The sequence below is a fragment of the Rattus norvegicus genome, chromosome 13, assembly GCF_036323735.1.
Source record: "Rattus norvegicus strain BN/NHsdMcwi chromosome 13, GRCr8, whole genome shotgun sequence".
Lineage (NCBI taxonomy): Eukaryota > Metazoa > Chordata > Mammalia > Rodentia > Muridae > Rattus > Rattus norvegicus.
In genome coordinates this window covers 86,277,333-86,302,012 of record NC_086031.1, presented here as the reverse complement: position 1 = coordinate 86,302,012, position 24,680 = coordinate 86,277,333, and the positions used below count along the sequence as shown (strand labels likewise).

The window sequence follows — 24,680 nt, the reverse complement described above, 5'->3', positions numbered from 1 at the left end:
CTCTAACTAGCAGCCTCTACTCCGCCCGTCCCATGTAGTGGTGTTCACCTACACATCACGGTTGGGAGGGGAAGTAGGCTGGCACAGCCCTCCATAAGTCTGCTGAAGATCTGACAGAGGAAGGAGGGATCCACACCAGGCAGCAGTCTCAAGCTATGGGATGAAGGAAGGCGGAGAGGAGCAGCACCCGAGGCCAGGAGACAGTGCAAAGGGCCACAGCTTCTTTGTTTTTAAAAAATTCTATAATTTGGAAGAAGGTGGTAATTAATTTCCAAAATACACTTCAGAGTCCCACCTTCCACATAGCTCCTTTACTCACAGCCCTTTGGTTTTTCAGACAAAATTTATGAGCCCTCATAAAGCCATAAGTATTGATTACCCTTCAATGCACCTGAAAGCAGTGTTCAATCCCTTACAAAGGCTATGTTCCAAAGACTCTGTCCCTATTCACTTGTCTTACGGCTCAGTGGTAAGGTGGCTGTAGACACACATTAGGGTAAGTGGCAACAGGAAACGGGGAAGCCCAGGCACATGGGTGCAGGGAGGGCAGGGACACCACTTCCACCTTCCTTTGTCTTTTCCTTTAAAAAAAAAAAAAAAAAAAAAAAAAAGGCGGTGTGATTGGTTGGAAAGGGTAGAGAACAAACCCCAGAACAGTATGTCGGCTCCAGAGGTGACGGAGCAAACAGTCCCCAGAAAGGTGAGGCGGGGAAAGGTCAGGGTAATGCTTGCAGCATCAAGTTCCTCAGGAGTTTCTGTCGGCCCAGCTCATAGTCCTCCTCATCCACGTTCACCAGCAGCTTGATGGCTTCATGGCCCACAGCTTGCTTGAGAGAGTCTGTGATGAAAACGCCTTTCAGTGCCTCTAATAATGAGCCATTAATGTAGTCTCGCCAGAATGCGTCGAGGTAGGTGAGCTCAGAGAACTTGATGTCACAGATGATGGAGCCCAGGTCCCGGGACTTGAGGATAGTGTTGGCCTGGTTAAAGCGCTCAAACTGGCGCTCAAGTGGGTCCTGCTTATTAGAGAAGACATTGCCTTGCAGAGCAGTCTCGTGCTGGCAGTATTCCGCCCGAACTCGCAGCCTGATGTCTGGGAGAAATTTAAGGAGAATGGTTGTAAAACATGACTGTGTTTACAATGAAAGCTAGAAAAGCAGGCAAGAAGCACAGAGACCTCCTCTTGCAATGTCTTTACCTCTCCCCAAGCACTAGTTCTTCCTTGTGTCCTTGTAGCCCTGGCCTTAACGCTGGAGCTGCCCTACAATGAGTGTGTTCAGGTCACTCACAGACAGCACCGTGCTTAGAAGGCCTGTTTTATTAAAAAGTTGCACAGTTTAATTCTCTGTCTTGACTTGGTTCGTCTTATATAAGGATGACGTTGGCATTCCTTTAATAGTAACTAAAAAGAATTGTAATACGCCATTGCCAAAAAGATAACAGGTCTCATGCAAACTAAAGCTGACCTGAATACAGCACAGACTGCTTTGCACTGAATCACAGACTGCCCATCACCCCAGGAGTTCTTTATATTTTCCCTCAAGTCTACATCTCAAAAATCCTTGAATTTTCTCACCACATGTCTGCTTTTCCTTCGGGTCTGGAGTCACTGACTTCCGGCGTTTTCTCTGACTCCCAAGTGTGGTTCTCCCTCGGGCTGGCCGCTTACTACACATTTGAGAACCCGAAGTGGGGCAGCACACCACAGGATAGTGGGGAGGCACTGACCAGAAAGTAAATGGAAAACACAAGGTTTTAAAAGCAGAACTTGAATGCTTCATTTGGAATATTCAAAGGAATCATTGAGCAGTATTGGTGATGTCACCTGAAGGCTGAGGGGTATAGCTCAGTGGTCAATGTCTGCCAAACATTCATGAAGATCTGGATTCAGCTCTAGCAATGGAGGTGGCAGGCACTAAGTATGGTGGAAGAAATCTATCATCGGAGCACTTAAGGTTGAAGGAAGGAAAGCCAGGTAGTGGTGGCATACACCTTTAATCCCAACACTTGGGAGGCAGAGGCAATCCAATCTCTGAGTTCAATGCCAGCTTGGTCTACAGAGTAAGTTCCAGGACAGGCAGGGCTTCACAAAGAAACCGTGTCTCAAATTAATTAATTAAGAGTAAGAGAAGATTTGTGGGAGGCCCAGGAGTGAGTAGTGCAGGAGTCTATAAGGGGGTGGTCCTGATTAATTAAAACAAAAACAAAAAAAGGTGAAGGAAGGAAGGTCAACTTGGCCTTTACAGAGTTCTATACCTACTCAAATTAAATAGGAAGATCCCCCCCCCAAAAAAAAAAAGTTGGGGCTGGAGAGGTTGAGAGCACTTGTAGTTTTTGCAGAGGACCCAGGCTCGCCTACATGGTCCTACATGGTTGCTAACAACCATGTCTAACTCCAGTCTGAGGGGATCTGAAACCACCTTCTGCCTCTATAGGCACCAGACACACACAGCGACATACAGATATGCAGGCAAATACTCACACAGAAGAATAGTTTTTTTAAAAACTGGCCTAGGGTCTAGAGAGATGGCTCAACACACATGCAGACAATATACTCATACACATAAACTGATTTTTAAAAAGTGACCTAAAGGGGTTGGGGATTTAGCTCAGTGGTAGAGCGCTTGCCTAGCAAGCACAAGGCCCTGGGTTCGGTCCCCAGCTCCAGAAAAAAAAAAAAAAAAAAGTGACCTAAAAGGAAAGCAAACATTAGACCTAGGCAATGTATACTTGACCTGATTTGTGTGTGTACATGTTCACATCCATGTGTTCCTATGTGAGTGTGCCTGCATGTGAAGGTCAAAGGTCAGCATTAGGTGTCTTCATCAACCCTCTCCCCATCTTTTGTTAGACAAGGGCTTTCACTGAGCCATGAGTTCACAAATGTGCTGAGGCTGGCTGCCTGTATGAGCTCCAGGGATCCACCTTTCTCTGCCCTCCAACACGGAGATTACAGACACTTTTGTTATCTGGCTTTTTCTATGTGGGTGCTGGGAATCTGAACTCAGACCTTCAGGCTTATGCAGCAAGCACTTTACCAAGTGAGCCGTTTCCCCAGCTTCTGATTTTTTTTTAATGGGATCGATGTAGAGGGACTGTATCCTTTCACTGATGTTGGCTCAGCCACAAATGTGATGGAATAAATGTTCTCTTGCATATGAAAATGACAAGTAGGGGGTTGGGGATCTAGCTCAGTGGTAGAGCACTTGCCTAGCAAGCGCAAGGCCCTGGGTTTGGTCCCCAGCTCCGAAAAAAAGAAAAAAAAAAAAAAAAAAAAAAAAAAAAAGAAAAAGAAAATGACAAGTAATATCGTCTCACCTGTTTTAGAGGGCTGGGGAGGCCTCGGTTCTGGATCGCTGAGGGCTCTGGGGGTCACATAGCGAATTGATGTTTCCTCCAGATACTTGTCTACAAGATCAGGGCACACTGCAGGAGGAGAAGGAGTCACTCAAGAAAAAAATGTCATCTGTCTTCTCCCAAAGGCTTTCCATCCTCCTAGGGACTCTCCAGTTCAGGACCACCCCCTTACAGACTCCCGCACTACTCACTCCTGGGCCTCCCACAAATCCTCTCTTACTCAAGTGTTCCCAGACCCCGTAAGCCCTCACCAGCCCGTCTCTTCTTGAGAGTAACATAGGGCAGCAAGTCATGGCGAGTGATGATACGCAGCAGCTGCAGCACCTGGCGAAAGTTACTCTCATCACAGCGGCCCTGGCGCTCCAGTGCCAACAAGAAGTCACGTCCATTTCGGATAAGTCCTCGTTCATGGTCATCAATAACATCAACAAAAAGGAAGGAAAGCACTCGAACATCTCTGTGTGTCAGGTGGGTGCCCACGATGTCAAACATGCGGTGGAGGCTGTAGAGCCCATGTTCCTGCTCAACGCGCTCTTCGGGCCACACCTGGCTTGCCCGCCTCTTTAGGCCCGCCATGCTAGAGGCTCAGAAATGGAGTGCTTTCCAGAATCTCTGCTCAGCAGCTACAATCACCAGCGATCTGTAAGACAGGACAAGATCCCATGAGCCAAGGCACTGGTAGCAACCAATTTTATTTATCTGTATTATCTTAACATGCTACTAACACAGCACAATGCTTAATACGTCTATTAAATATCATAAAGTGTTCATGCTAGGTGTGGTGGTACACGCCTTTCATCTCAGCACTTAGGAAGCAGAGACAAGTAGATCACAGAGTTCCAGGACAGTCAGGGCTACACAGAGACCTTGTCTCAAAAAAGCAAAAAACAACAAAAAAGCAAAACAAACAAACAAACAAAAACCAATGTTCTTCATTTAAGAGATGATGCCCTGAGTCTAGATCCTACAAGGGACACAGCTCCTAGAGTGAGAATGTTTTGTGTGATTTTAGTAATGCAGAGGCCAGAAGTTTCCGTTGCAGCCAGGCATGAGAGTAAACACCTATAATTACAGCACTCAGGAGCCAGAGGCAGGAGGATTACCCCAAGTTTGAAGCCATTCTGGTCTGCTCAGCAAGTTGCATCCAGCCAGGGATATAGGTAGACCGTATCTCAAAACCAAAACAAGCCAGTCTGATAAAGCATGCCTAAAACACCAGCGCTTAAGAGGTGGAGGGAAGAAGGATCATGAGTTTAAGGCCATCCTCAGCCACAGGACAAGATCAAGGCCAGCCTGAGTTACATGAAACTCTGTCTCAAAGTTGGTTGCTTTGTTGGTTGGTTGGTTTTTAAAATTATATCCAAATGTTCCCCTTGTCCCCAAAACACTGCTTTTAGTCCCTCGAAACACTGATTTGCTGGGCATAGAAGTACATGCCTGTAACTAGCATTGAGGAGGCCAAGGATCTGATTCCAGGCCAACCCCATCTACATACTGAAACTGTCTTACAGAAACAACAAAAATATAGTAACAGGATAACATCTGGGTGTAGCAGTGTACCCCCTTGATCCTAGAACTCAGAAGGAGCTCTGTGAGTGTGAAACCAATCTAGTATTCCACAGACAAAGTTTTAGGCCAGCCAGGTTTAAATAGCATAACCAAGTCTCAAAAGGGCTTAGGGGTGTTAATGGCTAAGGGCACTGGCTATTCCTCCAGAATACCTAAGTTCAATTCCCAGCACCCACAAGGATAGGCTTAACCCACATGTAACTCCAGCTCTGAGGGGACCCAATGCCTCTGGCCCAAGACCTCGATAGGCACCTTCAGTCACACACATAACTAAATAAAAATTAAAATCCATTTTTTTTTTTTTTTTTAGAATGGTGGTATACAGCTTTAATTCTGGAAAACAGAGGAGGCAGATCTATGAGTTCTAGGCCAGCCAAAGCTACAATGAAACTTTGTCTCAAACCATTTTAAATCTTTTTTTAAAAAAAAACTAACGGGGGCTGGAGAGATGGCTCAGTGGATAAGAGCCCTAACTGCTCTTCCAGAGGTCCTGAGTTCAATTCCCAGCAACCACATGGTGGCTCACAACCATCTGTAATGAGATCTGGTGCCCTATTCTGGTGTATCTGAAGACAGCGACAGTGTACTCATATAAATAAAAATTAAAAAAAAAAAAAAAAAACCTAACAAAAGGGCTAGAGTGATGGCTCAGCGGTTAAGAACACTGACTGCCCTTCCAGAGGTCCTAGTTCAATTCCCAGCAACCACATGGTAGCTTACAACCATCTGTAATGGGATCCAACGCCTTCTTCTGGTGTGTCTGAAGACAGCTACAGTGTACTTATATACATAAAATAAGTAAATATTAAAAAAAAAAAAACTAACGAAAGAAAACTACATTTCCCCCTTCCTAAGCAGTTCATTTATTTCTATTTTCTTTTTCTTTTTTAAGACATGATCTCACTATGTAAATCTGGCTGTCCTAGGACTATGTCCAGGTTGGCCTCAAACTCGAGATCTGCTTACTTCTGCCTTTTGAATGAGATTAAAGGCATACACCACCACACCTGGCTGGCTGGTTTGCTTGCTTGCTTGTCTGTCTGTCTTTTCTCTCTCTCTCTCCTTCCCTCCCTCCCTCCTTCTTTCCTTGGTTTGTTTTGTTTTGCAACACAGGGTTTCTCTGTATAGCCCTGGATGTCCTGGAACTAACTCTATAGACCAGGTTAGTCTTGAACTCAGAGATCCACCTGCCTCTGCCTCTTGAGTGATGGAATTAAGAGCTTGTGTTACAACCTTTCAGGTTCATTTCTAAAATATAGGCAAAACTGAAAAGTAGACAGTTCAATCTTTGCTACAGAAGCTGAATCAGGTGAACAGTTTTAAGTCACGGGTTAGAACTGACTGTGCTATGACCGACTTTAGCTATGTGACTTTAAGCCTATCCTTTAACTTCAAACTCAGTGGCAAGTGATGACAGCGGCCCAGGCCATAATCTCAGCTCATGAAACAGGAAAGTTGGGAGTCTGAGTCCAGTCTGGGCCATAGGGTCTCAAAAAGAATACAAAGCCAAAACAAAGCCCTTACAGATGGCATATAACAAACCCTGGTCAAAGACCAACCACAGCCCTGTGTTTGATTCACTAATTCACCCTGTATAATGGCATCAACCAATCATCTAGCACTAACTTTCACTTCCACAGTCATTCATACCTACTGTCTTTCAAGACAGCACTATATCGAGTACCGTTCCACTCTGACCACAATCTCCAGCCATTCAATCGGTTCTTAATTCCTACTGTAGTAACATACAAAATATTTCTTAAATGTGCCCTACCTTCACTTTACTGTCATTGCCATGGTTTGTCTCAACTGTAAGTGCAGCTGGCTCTGTCTGTCTTTTTAATTTCTATTACATTTACTTACTTTGTGTGTGCATGTATGCGACCACAGTGCACATGTGGAGGTCAGAGAACCCCTTTCAGGGGTTGGTTCTCTCTTCCACTAATGGGTCCCAGGGATGGAAGTCAGGCTATCAGGCTTGGTAATGAATGCCTGAGCCTGCTGAGCCATCTCACCAGCTCCTGAAAATGACTCTTCCAAGAAGTCTGTTTTCCAACGCTTCTATCTTTTCATTTTTGACACAAGATCTCAAGATGAAGCCCAGACTGGCCTTAGACTTGCTAGGTAACCTAAGTAGACACTGACCTTTCAGTCCCGAGCCTTCTGAATGATAGGATTACAGGCATGCACTGCCGCCATCAATACTTTTGGGGAAGCAGTGGTTTTTTGAGATAGGGTATATGTATCACTGGCTGTCCTGGAACTCTATGTAGTCCAGGTTGACCTCCAACTCATAGAGCTCTGCCTGCCTCTGCCTCCTGAGCACTGGGATTAAAGGTGGGCACCATTACACCGAGCCTGTCACCATCGGCCGTAGTCTACAGAAACCTACCCCACATTTACCTGCTAACATGCAAAATGAAAAACCAAGCGAGCTGAGGATCCAAGGGAGGGATGCCGCTCTTTACTAAGCTGGCTTCTAGTTCCTTATACTGTTTATCCAGTCTTCCAGAACAGACCAGCTCATCTTCCTCAGCTACCACACATCTTAGCTTTTATTAACCAGTACTCTTCCAACCCATTTCTAGAGTTTACATTTATTATGTAATCTGTTCATTCCTCTATACTTTTCTCTGAATTCCCTTTGCCTGAATTCCCTTTCTTGTGTGTCTATTCCACATCCCTATATGCCCCTCTTTTTCAGATGGCTAACCCATCAGAAGACCAAACTCCCTCAGGATGGTGTTAGCTCATGCCTTTAATCCCAGCTCTATGAGTTCCAGGCCAGTCTAGCCTACAGAGAGAGTGCGAGGACAGACAGGACGACACAGAAAACCCTGTCAAAAAAAAAAAAAAAAAAAAAAGCAAAAACAAAGAAACAAAACAACAACAACAAAACTCAACCAATCAAAGAAAACCCAACAATTTAGCTGGGTATGGTGGTGGCGTCTTGCCTTTTATCCCACCAATGCAAAAGTGGAGCCAAGCGTATCTCAATGAGTTTGAAGCCAATTTAAGACTATCGTTAAAAAAAGGAGGGGGGAGTGTCAACGTTTTATCTCTAAGGCTGACTTAAGTGGTCCTCTTCTGTGCCCTTATAGAAAACTGAACGTTTGTTTTATATCAGTGTACTAAAATTATTTAAATCCTGCACAGTTCATGGAGTACTGCTACATCAAAATCATCTTTATATTCATAATAGTTAGTAGTAGACAGTTGTAGCAGCTGCCTGTTGCTGAGAACTGAACTTAATTTCCAAGAAGTCAATACAAGCAACACCAGTTGAAAACCAAAACTATCAGAGCCTAAGAGTAAGAGGGGACCCCACCCAAAAGACACATGTAAACCAGGCATGGTGGTACACACGTATGCTTATCATCCCAGAATTAGGAAGGCTGAGGCAGAGGACAGACACAGGCCAGTCTGAGTTATACAGTGAAACCTGTCTCAGAGCAGGGCAAGTGAGGAGTGCACACAAAAACACACTCAATATTCAGTAACCATGCGCGGATTCTGGCTAGTCAGAGCAGTCTCCATACCACAGACAACTACTCACACCAAACCACCCTATTCAACAAGATGGTGCTCTCCCGCTTTACACATGAAAATACAGGCTAATCTACGGGACAGAAAATGAAACTTTGGAAATGACAGTGGTAGAGCAACGCTCAGCAACCACGCGGCCTTGGATGGCATTTCTGGTACCCAGAAGAGAAGAAAATCAGAATGGTAAGCTTCTTCAGAAGAGCCATGAAGATGAGTAAGCCGAGAAGCAATAAAGCGTGACCCGTTCTCCCACAGTCAGCCAACAGGGAAAGTACAGAGACTCTCTCATTCTCCTTTGGGTTCAGGGAGAAGAATCCCAAGTAAAAAATAAACGTGACCCACATGTACTTCTCGAAGCCCAGTTACCTCCCCCAAAGTATGGGAGACAGCTGAGAAACTCATCTTCAAACACTGGCTTTCCTTCTCGTCCTCTCATTTCACCTGTTGTCACTCGGCACAGATGGGGTTGCTGAGGAGAAATACCTTTTGACTCAAGCAGGCAGCAGGAGAAAACTGAGCTCCCTTAGAACCCTGCAACTTTTCCATGGTCCCTGCCCCACCTGTTCCCTTTGGCCAGCTGCTGATTATAAGGAGCCCAGAGAAAACAGATGGGCAGGTTTCACATCCAACCAATCAGAAGAGCAGATTGTTGCTTGGTTTCCCTAACTCAAAGTGTCCTTAAAACCCAAGCAATTAAGAAAAACCACCCCCACAGACACATACTCTGTCCCTAGAAAATGAGGCAAAATAAGGGAAAACACTATAGTCCTAATTATATAATCAACGCAATTCTGCAATAGGTCTCAATCCTCTGAGAATTGACTCCCTTCACTTGACAGGAACAGAGTCACCGTGAAGTCCCAGATCCCAGGCCAGATCAACCAAGGCACGAGGAATCATCAGAGCTTCTAGGTCAGTGGTTCTCCACCTGGAGCAGTTTGCTCTCCGGGGAACATTTAGCAATGACTGGAGACAGTTCTGATTGTCAAGCTTTGGGGAGAGGAGTTACACACACCATAGGCAGCATGGGATAATTACTAACAACAAAGATCCCTGGACTAAAATGTCTAGAGCAGTTAAGAATCCTATTTGAAGTGAAACACGATGAAGGATCAAAAGCGTACACATCACTTTCCTTATTAGACCTACAGAGGGAAGCTGTGAGGCTTCTCCACCCCAAACACTGCAATCTTACTCTAGAAGCAAAGGAGGGCCAGTCGGACACAGGCTCACTTAACTCATGAAGCCAACCATCACAAAGACAATCATCTCACCCCAGCAACGAACGCCTCCTCCATCACCTGCTGTGGCCATTCAGGTGAATAGCAGGTGGCGAACATACTCCCTTTGGTCCATCCCAGGAGGTCTACTTTGACCCAGTTCAATCTGGAGTTTTGTGGAAATAAGAAAAAGGCCAACTTAAGACAAACACAAATGACCCTTGCGCCCGTTTATAAAGTCCCCAAAAAAGATTGGATAGCAGGCCCTTCCTTGTTGGGTCACTAATCAGACTCACAGTATTCAATGAAGCAAAAACGCAGAAGCAAGCATTTCCCAAGGCAAGCCTCTCAGAATAATGTCAAGAGACTGGCATGCAGACTGACAGGCAGCTCTCCCCACTTAACTATCATCCAGGATTGTGAGTTAACTCAGCAACCCAGCCAGGGTGTCTAAGAATCTAACTTCAGGATGAAAAGAACGCCACCAACTTCCTCTTAAAGCAAACTATACTCAGCTTTCAGTGGCAAGAGAGCCCAGCCTAGCCACAGCTCTCCTAGAAGAAAGACACCGCCGTGAAGAGAGTGCCCTCCTCCAAACAGATTAGACAGAACTCATGTGTTGATCATCTCAAATCCTGATAAATACCAAGAGACAAAAGCAGCAGTAAGCAGGGAAGGGTGGTACACGCCTTTAAATCCTAGCACCTGGGAGGCAGAGGCAGGTGGATCTCTGAGTTCACAGCCAACCTGGTCTACACAGTGAGACCCTACATACAAACAAACAAAACCCTCCACAACTGTAAACAAATGTACTGGTCCACTGAATGTCCCTGCTACTAATGAGTCCTTTTTATGGTAAGAGGGATTTAACAAGTATTACCTACTTGTGCTCTCTCTACCACTGAGCTACATCCCTAGCAGAGACTAATTCTAGAGCCTGATGAATTGCTGGATTTCCTGGCCTTGTAGCTCATTTTCCTTTAGTGAGGTCTGAAGTAGTAAGAGCCAATAAGAGTCTATTTGTACCCAGACAGTTTCTTCTTGATAGGTTACTCTATTGTGTTTCTGTGCCTAAGCAATCTAGACTCTCCCATCCAGAAATGACAATCCTAGCTTTTTAAAGTACTTTGACTTACCAAAGCAAAGAATGGGTAGAAGAATTATCTTGAAATGGAAATGGCAGTCTAGTTTCTGACAGGAATAACATCTATATTTTTACAAGAAAAAAAAGAGAGAAATATTTGACTCTCTCAGAAGCCCTTACCAGAAAGTCATGTGGAAGAACTTTAAAAAAAAAAAAAAAAAGTGACAACAGCCACACATAGTGGCATATCCCTTTCATCCCCACACTTGGGAGGTAGATAGATCTCTGTGAGTTTGAGGCTAACATGGTCTAGATAGCAAATTATAGGCTAGCCAGGACTACACAGTGAGAACCTGTCTTACAAAAAGGACGACAGCTTGAACCTTGAAGTGAAAACTACTTGGGCAATCTTGAAGAGAGCCAAGAGCTAACGGAGCGCTTTCTTGCTGGTGGGACCAGGAAAACATAATCGAATGTATCTGGAGGGCAGAATTACACAGTATGTTTTCAAAAAATCCCAAGAACTCTGAACAGATGGAAGAAACAGTAAACTTGGGGGGGAAAAAATCTCACTGAAGATCCTTAGCCACCCTCCAAGGGAAATACTTCGTAGCTAATGTACAAGAACACAGCTTTCCACTATGTTAAACATGTTTCACTCAGAGCTGACCAGAAAGCTAGACAATAGCAAACCAAAGCTGGGACCCTGTCCCGGGACATTTAATATCCCCTCTTTTCCCTCCTCCTGTCTTTCTCCAGTTACCTGAGCAGTGACTGCAACAAACCTTAATGAACTCACAGAGAGAGAGAGAGAGAGAGAGAGAGAGAGAGAGAGAGAGAGAGAGAGAGAGACACTCCTTTTCCCTAGCATCTACCTGGTTAAGTAGGCTCTACCCAATGCACCTCATACCACTTCCATTCCCTCCCATTGTGTGCAAACAAGAAGAAGTTCCAGACTTACCTTTGCAAGAAACTTAATCTCCCAGGGCTCTTCCTAGCACAAGTTTCAAAGCCAGCAGAAAAACAAAAACAAAAACAAATAAGGGGGGTAAAAGAGCAACGTTTCAGGCTTTATTTTGAAATTTCAAAGGTTCACAGTTAGTGTCAGTGCCAAAAAAAAAAAAAAAAAAGTCATCTAAGCCTAAAGTCACTTCATTACTTCATTGGCCAAACTATTCCAAACTAAAGAGAGCTCAAACATACCAAAGTCCCCTTCTCTAATCGGCAATTCACAATATAGTATCGGCCCCTAAATTTTCCAGGTACAAAGGCTCATAGCTACAAAGGTCCCAACTCAACCGCTTCTGGGAATAAACCATCACCCTGATACCGTCTGGCCTTCCTCAATTCCTTACTCCATCTAGTTTCTTACAACATGACTGGTAAGGGGGAACTGGAAGGGGAAAAGTTACAATCAAAGCAAGCTCTTCTCCTCATCATGTCACTCATGAGGCCAGAATCAAACTCGAGCTTCACCTCTTCAGCACACAATGAGAACAAAATAACCACTAAAGCAGCATCCACTCACTTCTACACTCCGGTAGGAAACGGTTTTTTTTTTTTTTCTTCTAAATATGCATACTGACACCTCCTCCTCTCCTAGAACTTGAGGAGCAAAAGAAGGGTCTGTAAAGGTGAGTATATTTAATTAGCCAGACTACCTAAATACCAGTCTGCCTCTTCTATTCCTTCCTCAGGCTTCCAGAGCCCCCCCCCCCCACCTTGGTATATAAGGCTCCAGAAAAGTCTCTTTCCCCATTCCTGAAATGCTAATTGAGAGAGAGAGTGAGAGTGAGAGTGAGAGAGAGAGAGAGAGAGAGAGAGAGAGAGAGAGAGAGAAAAGAAACCACCTAGGAAAGTGCTTTACTAATCTCCCTATTTGTAACCAGGAAAAACAAGGAAGCAGTAAGCAAGAGAGTGTTTTGGAAAGCAAATCCGGTTGAACCCTCATTCAACCCCAATTCTCCAAACCCACATGACCATTCCTTTCTGCCCTTCCCACCCTATTAAAAGCTAAGCGCCTGGCAATTAAAATTGGCTGCAACTGATACTGCTTAACTCTGCTGCCTTTCCACAGGGGAAAGGGAAACCCCCAAACCCTCTATCATCCGTGCAGCTCCACTGCCCTATCTCCCCCTTCCTTCCAAACTTTCCTCCGGGTCTCTCACTTTCTACGTTACCCCGTCACATCTCCTCTCTCTCCATTCCCCGAGCCCCCCTTCTCTTCTCTTCCACCCAAATTCTCCTCTAGGCCCTTCCGCTTCCAATTTGAACACTTTGAAAACCTCCCTCCAGCAAACGTCTCAAGTCCAATTCAACCCCCCCCCCTCCCACGTCCTCACAACAGCGCTCACGGGAGTCCAGTCCTCCCTGCAACCACATGCCACAAGCCCCCTTCCCCTCAACACCCTCAGCCTCTCCCTCCTGCTCCTACCCCTCTCAAGCGCTGGCTCACAGCCCCACTCCCCACCTCGGCCTCTTTAATGCCCCTGGCCTGGCCCAGCCTGGGCCCTTGTTTACGCCCCTCCCCATGCTCGCACTCCTGCGCCCCGACCCCTGCCCTCTCCCACAGTTGCCATCTCCCCTGCACGCCCCCCTCGGCTGCTCCCCTCCCCCACCTCGTAGCGTCCCGTCACCTCCCTCTCTGGAGGTTCTCTGGCTGGACGTCGCCACCACCTCCCCCTTCACTTTCCTTCCCCAAGCCCTTCGCGGCCCCGCCCGGCCCCGCCCCGTCCCACTCGACTCCCCCTCCCCACGCCCGCCGCCCCGCCGCCTCACTCTCGGCTCAGGTTCGGCGCCGCCATGTTGGATCCATCCGCGCTGCTCTCCCGGGCCTGTCTCACCGCGCCGCATCCGGGCTCCAGCCGCCACCGCCTCCGCCACCGCCGCCGCCGCCGCGGGCGTGGGGGAGGGGAGGGCCGGGCGGGGGTGGCTGCATCCTGCACAGCGCCTCCCGGAACCTGGTCGGTTAGTGTCGGCTTCGAGACCATAACGAGGCATGAGCAGAGTAGCCATACTAGGTGAGGGCAGCCTGGCAACGGCATTAAGCTGGGAGTAGATAGCTTCACGTCGGGAAGAGAGACTGGAGACTGGCAGCCATCTTGCTTTGGGGCAAGCTGGCAACGCAGGGTTTTTCTAACGGCAGCTTCCCGGAGGTTCTAAGAAGTGGAGAGATAACGTATTTGAATGTGAAAGCCTTGGTGGCGCCAGAGCTGGCTGGTATCGGACTTCAAGGCCCTTGGGAGAGTGGGACTGGCAGCCATGATACATAAGGGCGGAATAGTACCGGAGTCGGACTGCCCGGTGAACTTAGGTGAAAGTTCAAGATCTGGATTTAACCTTTGCTTTGAACTTCCTGTCACCCAGACGTTCTGAAACCCGGACTTTACAGCAACGCTTCACAGACTCTCTCGGAATTCATCCCTTCAGTATTTTCCTTTTGAGCTCCCATTTCCTGTCGAAAGTCGCCTCAGCTGACTCGTGAAGGACTGTTGAGAATTGAATTGGGGGTTGAGGTGGGATAGGCTCAAGTATGTTCTGGAGCTGCCAACAGCCTGATGTGGCTAAAGGAAAAGGTAATACGAAGATCTGTGAGATAGGGAGGGACTCCATGACGCAAGACCTTGCAAATTTATTTTATCCTAAGGGCAGTTGAAGAGGCTTTGAAGGGTCTAAACAGAGGTGTGAACAATTATATTTGTATTGTAGAAAGATCACAGCTTGTCAGCTCTGGGCATGTTAGTGCTGGCCTGGAGCCTGAGGCAGGATTACTTGAGCCTTGGAGATGGAGATCAATTTGGGCTTAATTTAAGCGAAGAAGACCGCTAGGATTTTAGCATTGTGATAGAATGTGTTCTTAGGACGGTTAGGCCTGGCGTTCAGTCCCTGGGGAGTGGGGCTGGGTATGGAGAGACATCACTGCTTAGCATATAAGAGATGGTTTACAAAAGTAGAAAGAACAATAATGAAGCTAAGGAAGACATGGCGGTGATGTGTAGGTAGGAGACATGCGTTGGATAAGGAGATGAATGTTCTGACTTGAATAACTGGGTTGCTTTAGTTTTAAGGGCGATCTGCGGGATGTCTTTTAGGCAAGTAAATATGAATTAATGTGGTTTGAAACCAACAAAGTTTAAGGTGTACTTGTGTGCGTATAGTTCTTTGAGCCATAAGAGAGAACAGTGGCCTAAAGAGGATGCGTGCATTCGAGGGGTGAGATGAGGGAAAGAGACTGAAAATAGGACAGTGAGGAGGCACAGATCGGAAGGTGGGCAGCAGAAAAGTATCAAGGAAATTTGTTAAAAGTATCAAATGTGGGCTGGAGAGATGGCTCAGTGGTTAAGAGCACTGACTGCTCTTCCAGAGGTCCTGAGTTCAAATCCCAGCAACCACATGGTGGCTCACAATCATCTGTAATGAGATCTGATGCTCTCTTCTGGTGTGTCTGAAGTCAGCTACAATCTACTTATATATAAAAAAATAAATAAATATTTAAAAAAAGTATCAAATGTAACGGGATCAGGCAAGATGTGGACTAAAATCTGTAGTTCGGATTGTGGAGGAAATGAAAGGTCACTAGGTAAACTTGGAGAAAGCTGTTACATAGATGTACAGGGTAACAACCAGATCTAAGTGGAAAGATACAATGTATAAAAACACTTTTGTGGCCAGGCACGCTAACTCAGGATTGTAATCCCAGCATTCAAGAAGCGGAAGGATGCGATTTGAAGAAAACTTGGATGGACCTATTTAATGGCAACAGACCAGCTAGACCCAGTCGTAAAAAGTCACTTTCTCGGGGTTGGGGATTTGGCTCAGCGGAAGAGCGCTTGCCTAGCAACCGCAAGGCCCTGGGTTCGGTCCCCAGCTCCGAAAAAGAGGAAAAAAAAAAAAAAAAAAAGGTCACTTTCTCCGTGTTAATTGTAAGGGGGTGGGGGAGGGGGTGGGGGAGGAGCTTCATTGTTGTGTGGAAGAGAATTTAAAAGAAAGAGGAAGTTTTTCACCAGTTAGTGATGGTGCATACATTTAATTCCAATATTCAGGAGGCAGAAACAGGTGGATCTCTGAGTAGAGGACAGCCTGGTTTACGGAATGAGTCCCAGGACAGTCAGGGCTACATGGAGAAACCCTGCCTCAAACCAGAGGAAAGAAGGAAGGAAGGAAGGAAGGAAGGAAGGAAGGAAGGAAGGAAGGAAGGAAGGAAGAAAGAAAGAAAGAAAGAAAAGTAAAGAAGTGAATTTGGGGTAACTTAATCCTCCCAGGTGTCTGGCTGTACATTAGCGAGACTTTTATATCAGTAGCTTATCCAAGATAGAATGACTGTTACCAAGAAAACTGACAAATGGGCTGGAGGAAAAAATGCTCAGGGCAGCCAAAGCTGCACAGAGAAACTCTGGGTTTTGATTCTTGGGTTTTTTTTTGGGGGGGGGGTTGTTTGTTTGTTTGTTTTTCTTTGTTTCTTATTAAAAAAAAAAAAAAACCCGAGTGTTGTAGTGAAAAAGAGAATGCTCATAGTGATTAGGTTGGGAGAGAACTTTGCCTTTAAAAAATATCAGTATAGAGGTTTTTTATTTTTTGTTTTGTTTGTTTTAATTTTTTGTTTCTGGTTTTTGAGACAACGAGATTAAGATCCACCTGCTTCAGCCTCCTGAGTTCTGGGATTAAAGGCATGTGCCATGGTGTGTGTGTGTGTGTGTGTGTGTGTGTGTGTTATTATGAGGAACTGAAGAGATATAGCTCAGCAGTTGAGAGCACTTTTTTTTTTTTTAAGATTTTATTTATTTCATGTATGTGCATACACTGTCACTGTCTTCAGACACATCAGAAAGGGACATCGGATCCCATTACAGATGGTTGTGAGTCACCATGTGGTTGCTGGGATTTGAACTCAGGACCTCTAGAGGAGCAGGCAGTGCTCTTAACCGCTGAGCCATCTCTCCAGCCCGAGTGCACTTTTGACACCAATTCCAGAACCCGCATGGATTGGCTCACATCTGCCTTTAACTCCTTTTCAGAGGATCTGGCACACTCTTCTGACCTCTAAGGAACCCTACATATGGGGCTTGGGGATTTAGCTCAGTGGTAGAGCGCTTGCCTAGCAGGCACAAGGCCCTGGGTTCGGTCTCCAGCTCTGAAAAAAAGGGAAAAAAAAAAAAAAAAAAGGAACCCTACATACATATGCATATACAGACATGCACATAAATATTTTAGTTAGATCACTCCTGAGACACCCGTGCATCCATGTTCTTTTGTGGTAGCACTAGTCACAAAACTTAAGTTTGGACTTAACCTAATGTCCATCAACAGATGAGGGGCTAAAGGAAATGGAGTTTTATTCAGTCAAAAAAAATGAAATCCTCTCATTTGCAGGAAGATGAATATTGTGTTTTGTAAAAGACAGATTCAAATATATATTTTTTCCCATGGGATGAGTCTAGATTTAAATATAAATAGAGCATGACTGTAAAACTTTGGTGTAAAAGAAAGGAGAGGAGGAGGAGGAAAAGGGGACTCAGGGGATGTAGAGAAAATGACTGTGAACAAAGTATTCAGTATTCTTGTGTGATAATGTCTTGGTAAAACCCATCTGTTTCTTTTTCTTTTCTTTTTTTTTTTTTTTTTTTTTTTTTTTTCTGGAGCTGGGGACCGAACCTAGGGCCTTGCGCTTGCTAGGCAAGCGCTCTACCACTGAGCTAAATCCCAAACCCCATCTGTTTCTTTTTAAAATTGACTCAGAAACTTACTCTGTAACCTTAGCTGTCCTGTAATTCACTCTGTAGACCAGGCTGGCCTTGAACTAAAGAGACCAGCCTGCCTTTGCCTGTAGAGTGCTGGATTTAAGGGTGTGAGCACGACAACCAGAAGAAACCCATTACTTTATATGATGGATATGTGTGGTGGTTTGCCCTGGAGTTATCTGTATTTTGATGCTAATTCCACTGTCCCAAGGATAGCTGCCTAGTCGCTACTCAGGACTCAGGTGATTTCACCAGAACCTTCTCCCCATTGAATTTGTAAAATACAGGTGAGGGGCAGGTACAGGAAGGAGGCCTGTCATTGGCTGAGAAGGAAGGAAGGAAGAGGAGAAGACTGGAATGGAAAGGAGGAAGAGACAGGAGGGAGAGGAGAGAAGCCGTGGCAGGACAAAATGGCAGGTGACGTTAAGATCCCAAGTTGTTATGAATGTTTAAGGGATGGATGTGTATTGGGCTTTGTATGTTTAGGTGGGCAATTATATCTTATCAATTGGGCCAAAGGTTATTGTGTTGTGTGTTCTTTCATGTGTAGATATAAGTGTAGGAAAGTGTGGCATCTGGTCTGGGCCGCCACAGAGTTGAGATGTGTCTTTCTGGCATGGAAACCTGCCTTGGGAACTAGATAGGTAGAAAGATTGCTGCCGGGCTCAGAGAGAGGCCTTCGGCAGTGTGATATGAGATGAAACAGAGTGAGTGAGACGCTTTGCTGACTGAGGATTAAGATGTCCAGCACTGCATTGCTGGACCCAGCAAGGTAAAAGACAACCATACTTCGGGGCTGGGGATTTAGCTCAGTGGTTAGAGTGCTTAGCTAGGAAGCGCAAGGCCCTGGGTTCGGTCCCCAGCTCCGAAAAAAAGAGCCAAAAAAAAAAAAAAAAAAGACAACCATACTTTTTTTGTTTTTTATATTTTTATAACAGATATGGCTCATACACTCCAGAGCCATAGTCACTCATGTATGGTTCTAGAATTAAGTGTCTCTATCCTTCTCTCCAATGATAGGTTTTACTGGTTTTCTTTTTTTCTTTCTTTTTTTTTTTTTTTAAAGATGTTATTTTATTTATATGAGTACACTGTAGCTGTCTTCAGACACACCAGAAGAGGGCATCAGATCTCATTACAGATGGTTGTGAGCCACCATGTGGTTGCTGGGAATTGAACTCAGGCCCTCTGGAAGAGCACTCAGTGCTCTTAACCGCTGAGCCATCTCTCCAGCCCATTTTACTGGTTTTCAAAAGGGTTTTTCTCATTGACACTTTTCTGTCCCCATGGGGAAGAATCTTCCTATTCTAGTTTTGATTTTTTAAAGTTATTTTTATTTTGTGTATATGGCAAATATAAAATGTTTGCCTGCATTCCTGTATGTGTACCACATGTGTCCCTGGTGCTTGCAGAGACAAGATGTTAGATTCCCTGAAACTGGAGTTGCAGAGAAGGTTATACACTGCTACAATAGTGAGTGAGATGACACACACTTTTTTTTTTTTTTTTTTCTGGAGCTGGGGACCCAACCCAGGGCCTTGTGCTTGCTAGGCAAGCGCTCTACCACTGAGCTAAATCCCCAACCCTGACACACACTTTTAATCCAAGCACTCCAGAAGCAGAGTCGGGCTGGTGCCAGTCAGGGACACACAGTGAGACCTTGTCTCAAGGACGTTGGAGCCATCATTGACAAAGATATAAGGGCTCTAAAGATGACTGTGGGCAAAGGCACTTGCTGCCAAACGTAATGATCTGAGGTTGGTCCCCTGAACCAATGGCTTCTGAAAACTTTTCTCTAATCTCCACATGAACACCATGGTGCATGCACACCCACACATATACATGTACATAGGCATACATCAAAATATAATAAAAAATCAGTAGCATAGTGTTAGTGGCTTTTTAATAAGTGTGTTACAGTTTTCCTCTTACCCAGTTAGCTTCCAAATAATCAAGATGGAACTTTTATATTTATTTATCAAGATTTAATGGCACAACAGCTGAGCAGTAGTACTCTTATTTTAATCCTCTAAGGTAATCTTGCTGCCTCCTAGCCAAAATCTCAGAGACATTTGCATTTTCTGGCTTTCTCTGCTCAAGCTGTTTTCTCTTGCTTTCTTTTGGACTCTTTCCTTGCCCCACCCCCTGCTCTGGCTAGGAGGAAGTTCAGTGTAGAGAGAATCCTTACAAGAATCACATCATCATCATCATCATCATCATCATAATAATAATAATAATAATAATAAAAAGCCATTGGTCAATGAGCTGAGACAGAAAATAAGAGGTGGGACACTGGCAAGAAGAGAGATTCTGGAAAAATAGAGAATAAAAGGCACAGATATTCGAGAAATTTGAGGAAGACACTGAGGAGACTTGAAGAAAAGCAGGCCAGGATGTAAGAGAGAGCTAACTAACCAAGTGGTAGACAGAGTAGTTTAAATGGATTAAATAAGTTACGAGTGAAGGAATGAGCCAAAGCTTTGGTCTAGACAATTATTAATAAAAGTCTCAGAATCATTATTCTGGGAACAGGGGATGAAAGGAAAAACAGATTTTAAAAAAAACAAAAAAAAGTCTAGCCCTATTCTGTCCCCTGATCAATCATTGACTAATCAGCTTTTCCATTGACCAGTGAAGGAATACTTGGGGAGCAATATTTACATTTACAACATTGAGACAAGATATCCTCAGAATAAGGATTGCAACCAGATATGGGGGTACAGAAATCAGCATTTGAATAATGCAGGATTAATCCTTACACAGTTCACAGTAACATTATGCCCACAACATAGGGTATTTAAAGTGTCAGAAGTAAAACAACAGGACAGAGGACATAGCTCAGTTGCTGGAGCATTTCCCTGGTGTTAACAAGACCCTGATTTCAATGCCCACTGTGAGAAAAGAGAGACTGTGAAACAAAGTTTTAATGTTGTTTATTTGTAAGTTTTGAGACATCTTTCTATGTATCCCTAGCTGGCCTGGAACTCAACTATGTGTACCAGGTTGACCCCCAAACTCAAAAAGTTCCTCCTGACTCTGGTTCCCTATTTCTGAGATAAAAGGGTATGTGCTACCTAGATAAACCACAAGAAAACTAGTATTAGAAATAGTTGGCTTGGGGTTGGGGATTTACCTCAGTGGTAGAGCGCAAGGCCCTGGGTTCGGTCCCCAGCTCCAAAAAAAAAAAAAAAGAAAGAAAGAAAGAAAGAAAGAAAGAAAGAAAGAAAGAAAGAAAGAAAGAAATAGTTGGCTTGAATCACAAATAAATGAGAGAAGAAATAAAGAAAGGCACATTAGGAGTGGCCCTTAGGAGGTGTGGGAAAGAGGACAGAAGTTCAAGGTCTTTGGTACATAGTTTGAGACAAGCTAAGGTACAAGACAGGCACATTGTCTCAAAATAACTGACGTACAGGTCCAGATGGAACAAGCCAATAATCCCCCATACTCAAGAAACTGAGATGGGTGAATCTCAAGGTCTCGGCCACTTGGTGAAACCTCAGAAATTAAATAAGCAAGGCCTGCAACTGGAGCACACAGTATTTGAGCAGTGACTATTCTTTATCACGTTCAGTCCCCACACAGCTCAGCGAAAACAAACAATGCTAAGGACCTGATCTAGGTTGCCAAGAAATGGAGGTGGGGGCCATATGGTTTGCTGTGTTTCTCTTTGTACCTTTTAAATTTTAATCTGGCATGTATTACTCAAAAGTACTTTCCCCCCTTGAGACAGGGTCTCAATAGGTAACCCTGGCTCGCCTCAAATTAACTATTTAAACCAGTCTGGCCTTACTGCCTGCCTTCAGCTGAATGCTGGATTAAAGGTCTGTGATAATTATGCCAATCTTGTAGCATGACATTTTATTTGTCTGACACTATGCCCTTAAGAGTTGGTGCATCTTGGAATTCTGGGAACAGGAAGGGGGTGGGGGGCTGGGAGGGGTTGGGGGAGAGGGGAGAAAGCCTGCACAGGCTGGCAGCAAGGGAACAAGATTCAGGAGTGGGACTGAGGAGGTTCCAGGAGACAAAAGAATAGGGTCAGAGAGTATGGTTAGAAAAGATGACAGCTGAGACAGAAGGTGAGCTGAGCCAGAGAAGATATTTAGGAGACAGGAGAAGAACCCACAAATGAAGTAGTAAATAAGAAGTAACAGTAAAAGCTACAGTTGGTGCCCAAAGTGGGGCAATTTGTAGGAAAAAGAAACATTAAAAGACAAATGGCCACCAATGTGGCAGGGCAGCAAGGAAGGCTTGGTTTCAAGTACAGTAGAGCAAAAAGGCTAGAAAGGAGGAATGGGTAGATACTTTGTTTCAAAAGCCATCAGGGTGTTTGCTGAGCCTGGGATATGCTTCCCATGGTTTTGGCAGCAAGTTTGCTGCTGCTGCTGCTTTTCCTCCTTTTGGGGTATTTTGTTTATAAAAGACTAGCTGAGCAACTTGGAGGAGGGGGACAGGTGAAATTAAAATTAAAGAAACTTGCTCTTCTCTTGCTGTCTTCTCTTGCTCCTTGCTCCCTTGCTCTTCCCCTTTGTTCCTTCTCTCCCCATTCCCCTCCCCCTTCCCTCCATGTGCTCATGGGGGGCCTTTACTCCTCCCCTCTTCTACTCTGTTTATCTCATTAAACCTTTCCACGTGGAAAAAATAAAAGAAACTTGGTGGGTCTGGTGAGGTGGCTCAGCGGTTAAGAGCACAGGCTGCTCTTCCAGAAGTCATGAGTTCAATTCCCAGCAACCACTTGGTGGCTCCCAACCATCTACAGAGGGATCTGATACCCTCTTCTAGTGAAAGAATAAAAGAAAAAGTCCCTAAGGTTTTATGAAGCTATGGGAACATAAACCTCTGAAACTTTCCAGGAAGAGGGCTGTTGGCCAAGGACATCTGGTACTTGATAAAGATTCTCAGAAATTTAGAGATAGGGCCTGAAACTGGCAGATGGGCAGTAACTGTTCCTTGAACCCTGGTTGTGGTGAGCTGATATTTGCTTAAGTTTAAACGAGCCAATCAGGTGTATTCCCTCGCTCCCCTTCCCATGTGTGGTTTTTATGCTTAAAAGTGCGAGTGCAATGCAGCTCGGGGCTCCTCTCCTCTGCTCCTGCATGAGTTACAAGTTGAGCCTCAGTGGGCTGATTCCTGAATAAAGCCTCTTGCTGATTGCATCAAGAATCTCCTCTGGCTGGTGATTGGGGGTTGCTGATATCCCAAGTGACTGAGTGAGTGTCTCCCTTCGGGAAGTTCTTTCATTTGGGGGCTTGTCTGGGATTGGGTGACCACCCCTCACCTGTGGGAGTTGACCTTGGAGGTAAGGGGGTACCCCATTCAGTGTTTTGTGTTAATTTGTCTGATTGTGCGCACTTTCGGTTTTACAACCATTCGGCTGCCCGTGAGGCTGGCTGGACAGCTATCGGTAATATACTAGAGTGATCGAAGGTTGTTGCCCTGGGGGACGCCCCAGGAGGTACGGAGGACCAAGGATGCTTGGAGACCTCCACTGAGGAGAGTCTGGATCGAGACGACCAGATAATCCTGATTCAGGATCCTGTGGTCTTTCTTGTCTGTATCATTGCAGCGACCCTCTCGTTCGCTTTCATTTTTGTGGCGAAGTAAAGGCAGGCAATTGTGTTTTTTCTGTCTGTCCATTTGTCTGTCATTTTTGTCTCTTTTACTCTTCAACCAACTATGGGACAGACTGTGACAACCCCCGTTAGTTTGACTTTAGACCACTGGAGAGAAGTACAATTCAGGGCTCACAATCTGTCTGCACCTCCAAGTGGCCGACCTTTGGTGCAGGATGGCCTCCAGAGGGAATCTTTGATCTCTCTGTCATTCTTGATGTCAAAGCAATTGTTTTTCATATGGGGAACAGAAGGACACCTGGACCAGCAGCCCTATATCATGGTCTGGGAAGACTTAGTCCAGAATCCTCCACCCTGGATCTGCCATGGGTTTGCAAATTGCGGCCCCCGCCAGCCTCCGGAGTCCTGGCGGTGGCCACACCAGACGCCTCAAATCGCCCCCCCACCCCCAGAGGCCCCAGAGAGGAAAATCCTCCCTGACCCACATGGAGACCTCCTTCTCCTAGACCCTCCTCCCCAATACCCACCAGTTTTGGCGCCGATCCCAGCACCCACTGACCCCTCCGGAGTGCCCTCGGCTCCCCCCGTAGCAGATGAGGGGCCGGCGCACAGGACTAAGAGCCGCCAAGTGGCTACCCCCGTTTCGGATGTGTCGGTGGTCCTCCTATTACGGGCTTTTGGCCCCCTTACCACCACCAGGGGAAGATGGCCAGGCCTCCCTACAGCCCCCTCAGTATTGGTCTTTTTCATCGACTGATCTATATAACTGGAAGACTAACCATCCTCCTTTTTCAGAGGACCCCCAGAGGCTTTCCAATCTGGTGGAGTCCCTTATGTTCTCCCATCAGCCCACATGGGACAACTGCCAATAGATCCTACAGACTCTCTTCACTACTGAAGAGAGGGAAAGGATCTTGCTAGAGGCAAGAAAAAATGTGCCAGGAGTGGATGGCCGCCCCTCACAACTCCCCAACACAATAGACCTGGGTTTTCCTCTTACTCAACCTGACTGGGACTTCCAACCCGGCAGAAGGTAGGGAGCGACTGGTAGTCTACCATCGGGCTCTTGTGGCTGGCCTCTGTGGGGCAGCAAGATGCCCCACCAATTTGGCTAAGGTAAGAGAGATAACCCAGGGACCCACAGAACCCCCATCATTGTTCCTTGAGCGCCTGATGGAGGCTTACCAGAGGTATTCTCTGTTTGATCCAATGGCACCTGAACAGAGAGCCTCCATGGCTATGGCCTTTATAGGAAAGCAGTGCCAGATATTAAAAGAAAATTACAGAGATTAGACCATCTGCAAGACCTAGACCTCCGAGATTTAGAGAGGCAGAGAAAGTGTTTCATAAGAGAGAAATGGAGGAAGGGAAGGAACAGAGAAAGAGAGGGGGGGGAAGATAGGAGAGAAAAAAGACAAGAGAGAAATCTGACACGGATCTTGGCTGCAGTGGTAGGGGACAGAGAGAGGGAGAAAGAGTCTCTTAGATATAGGGCCAGAAAGTCAGGGAGCCTGGGCAACCACATTCCTCTGGATAAAGACCAATGTGCTTACTGTAAAAAAATTGGGCACTGGGCCAGAGAATGCCCCAAGAAAAA

General features: G+C 45.5%; 2 protein-coding genes across 19 annotated transcripts in view; one reads left to right on the top strand and one right to left on the bottom strand.

Moving 5' to 3' along the window:
* Positions 1 to 223: 223 nt before the first annotated feature.
* Positions 224 to 15,672, bottom strand: Dedd (death effector domain-containing). Of its 18 annotated transcripts, none has more exons than XM_017598942.3 (8): positions 13,555 to 15,672; positions 11,738 to 11,770; positions 10,829 to 10,899; positions 9,747 to 9,858; positions 3,609 to 3,997; positions 3,319 to 3,426; positions 1,577 to 1,723; positions 224 to 1,093 (listed from the first exon to the last, which is right to left on the bottom strand). In XM_017598942.3, the coding sequence occupies exons 5-8, from the start codon at positions 3,931 to 3,933 to the stop codon at positions 717 to 719; spliced, it is 957 nt and encodes a 318-aa protein (XP_017454431.1). In that variant the 5' UTR covers positions 3,934 to 3,997; positions 9,747 to 9,858; positions 10,829 to 10,899; positions 11,738 to 11,770; positions 13,555 to 15,672; the 3' UTR covers positions 224 to 716.
* A 5,827-nt stretch (positions 15,673 to 21,499) lies between these two features.
* The window catches only part of Ufc1 (ubiquitin-fold modifier conjugating enzyme 1), a 38,735-nt gene continuing 35,554 nt past the window's right edge, over positions 21,500 to 24,680 (top strand). Inside the window, exon 1 of the mRNA XM_039090960.2 lies at positions 21,500 to 22,720. The gene's annotated coding sequence lies outside the window, so the exon portion shown is untranslated. The remainder of the gene's footprint in view (positions 22,721 to 24,680) is intronic.

What these genes read in the sequence shown, in the direction of transcription:
- Dedd (XM_017598942.3), bottom strand. Translation starts at nt 3,933, where the DNA reads ATGGCGGGCCTAAAGAGGCGGGCAAGCCAGGTGTGGCCCGAAGAGCGC. An exon ending in TCCCCAGCCCTCTAAAACAG is followed by an intron (nt 1,724 to 3,318) that starts GTGAGACGATAT and finishes CTTTCTGGTCAG; the next exon opens with TGCCTCCCCACTATCCTGTG. An exon ending in GAAGGAAAAGCAGACATGTG is followed by an intron (nt 1,094 to 1,576) that starts GTGAGAAAATTC and finishes AATTTCTCCCAG; the next exon opens with ACATCAGGCTGCGAGTTCGG.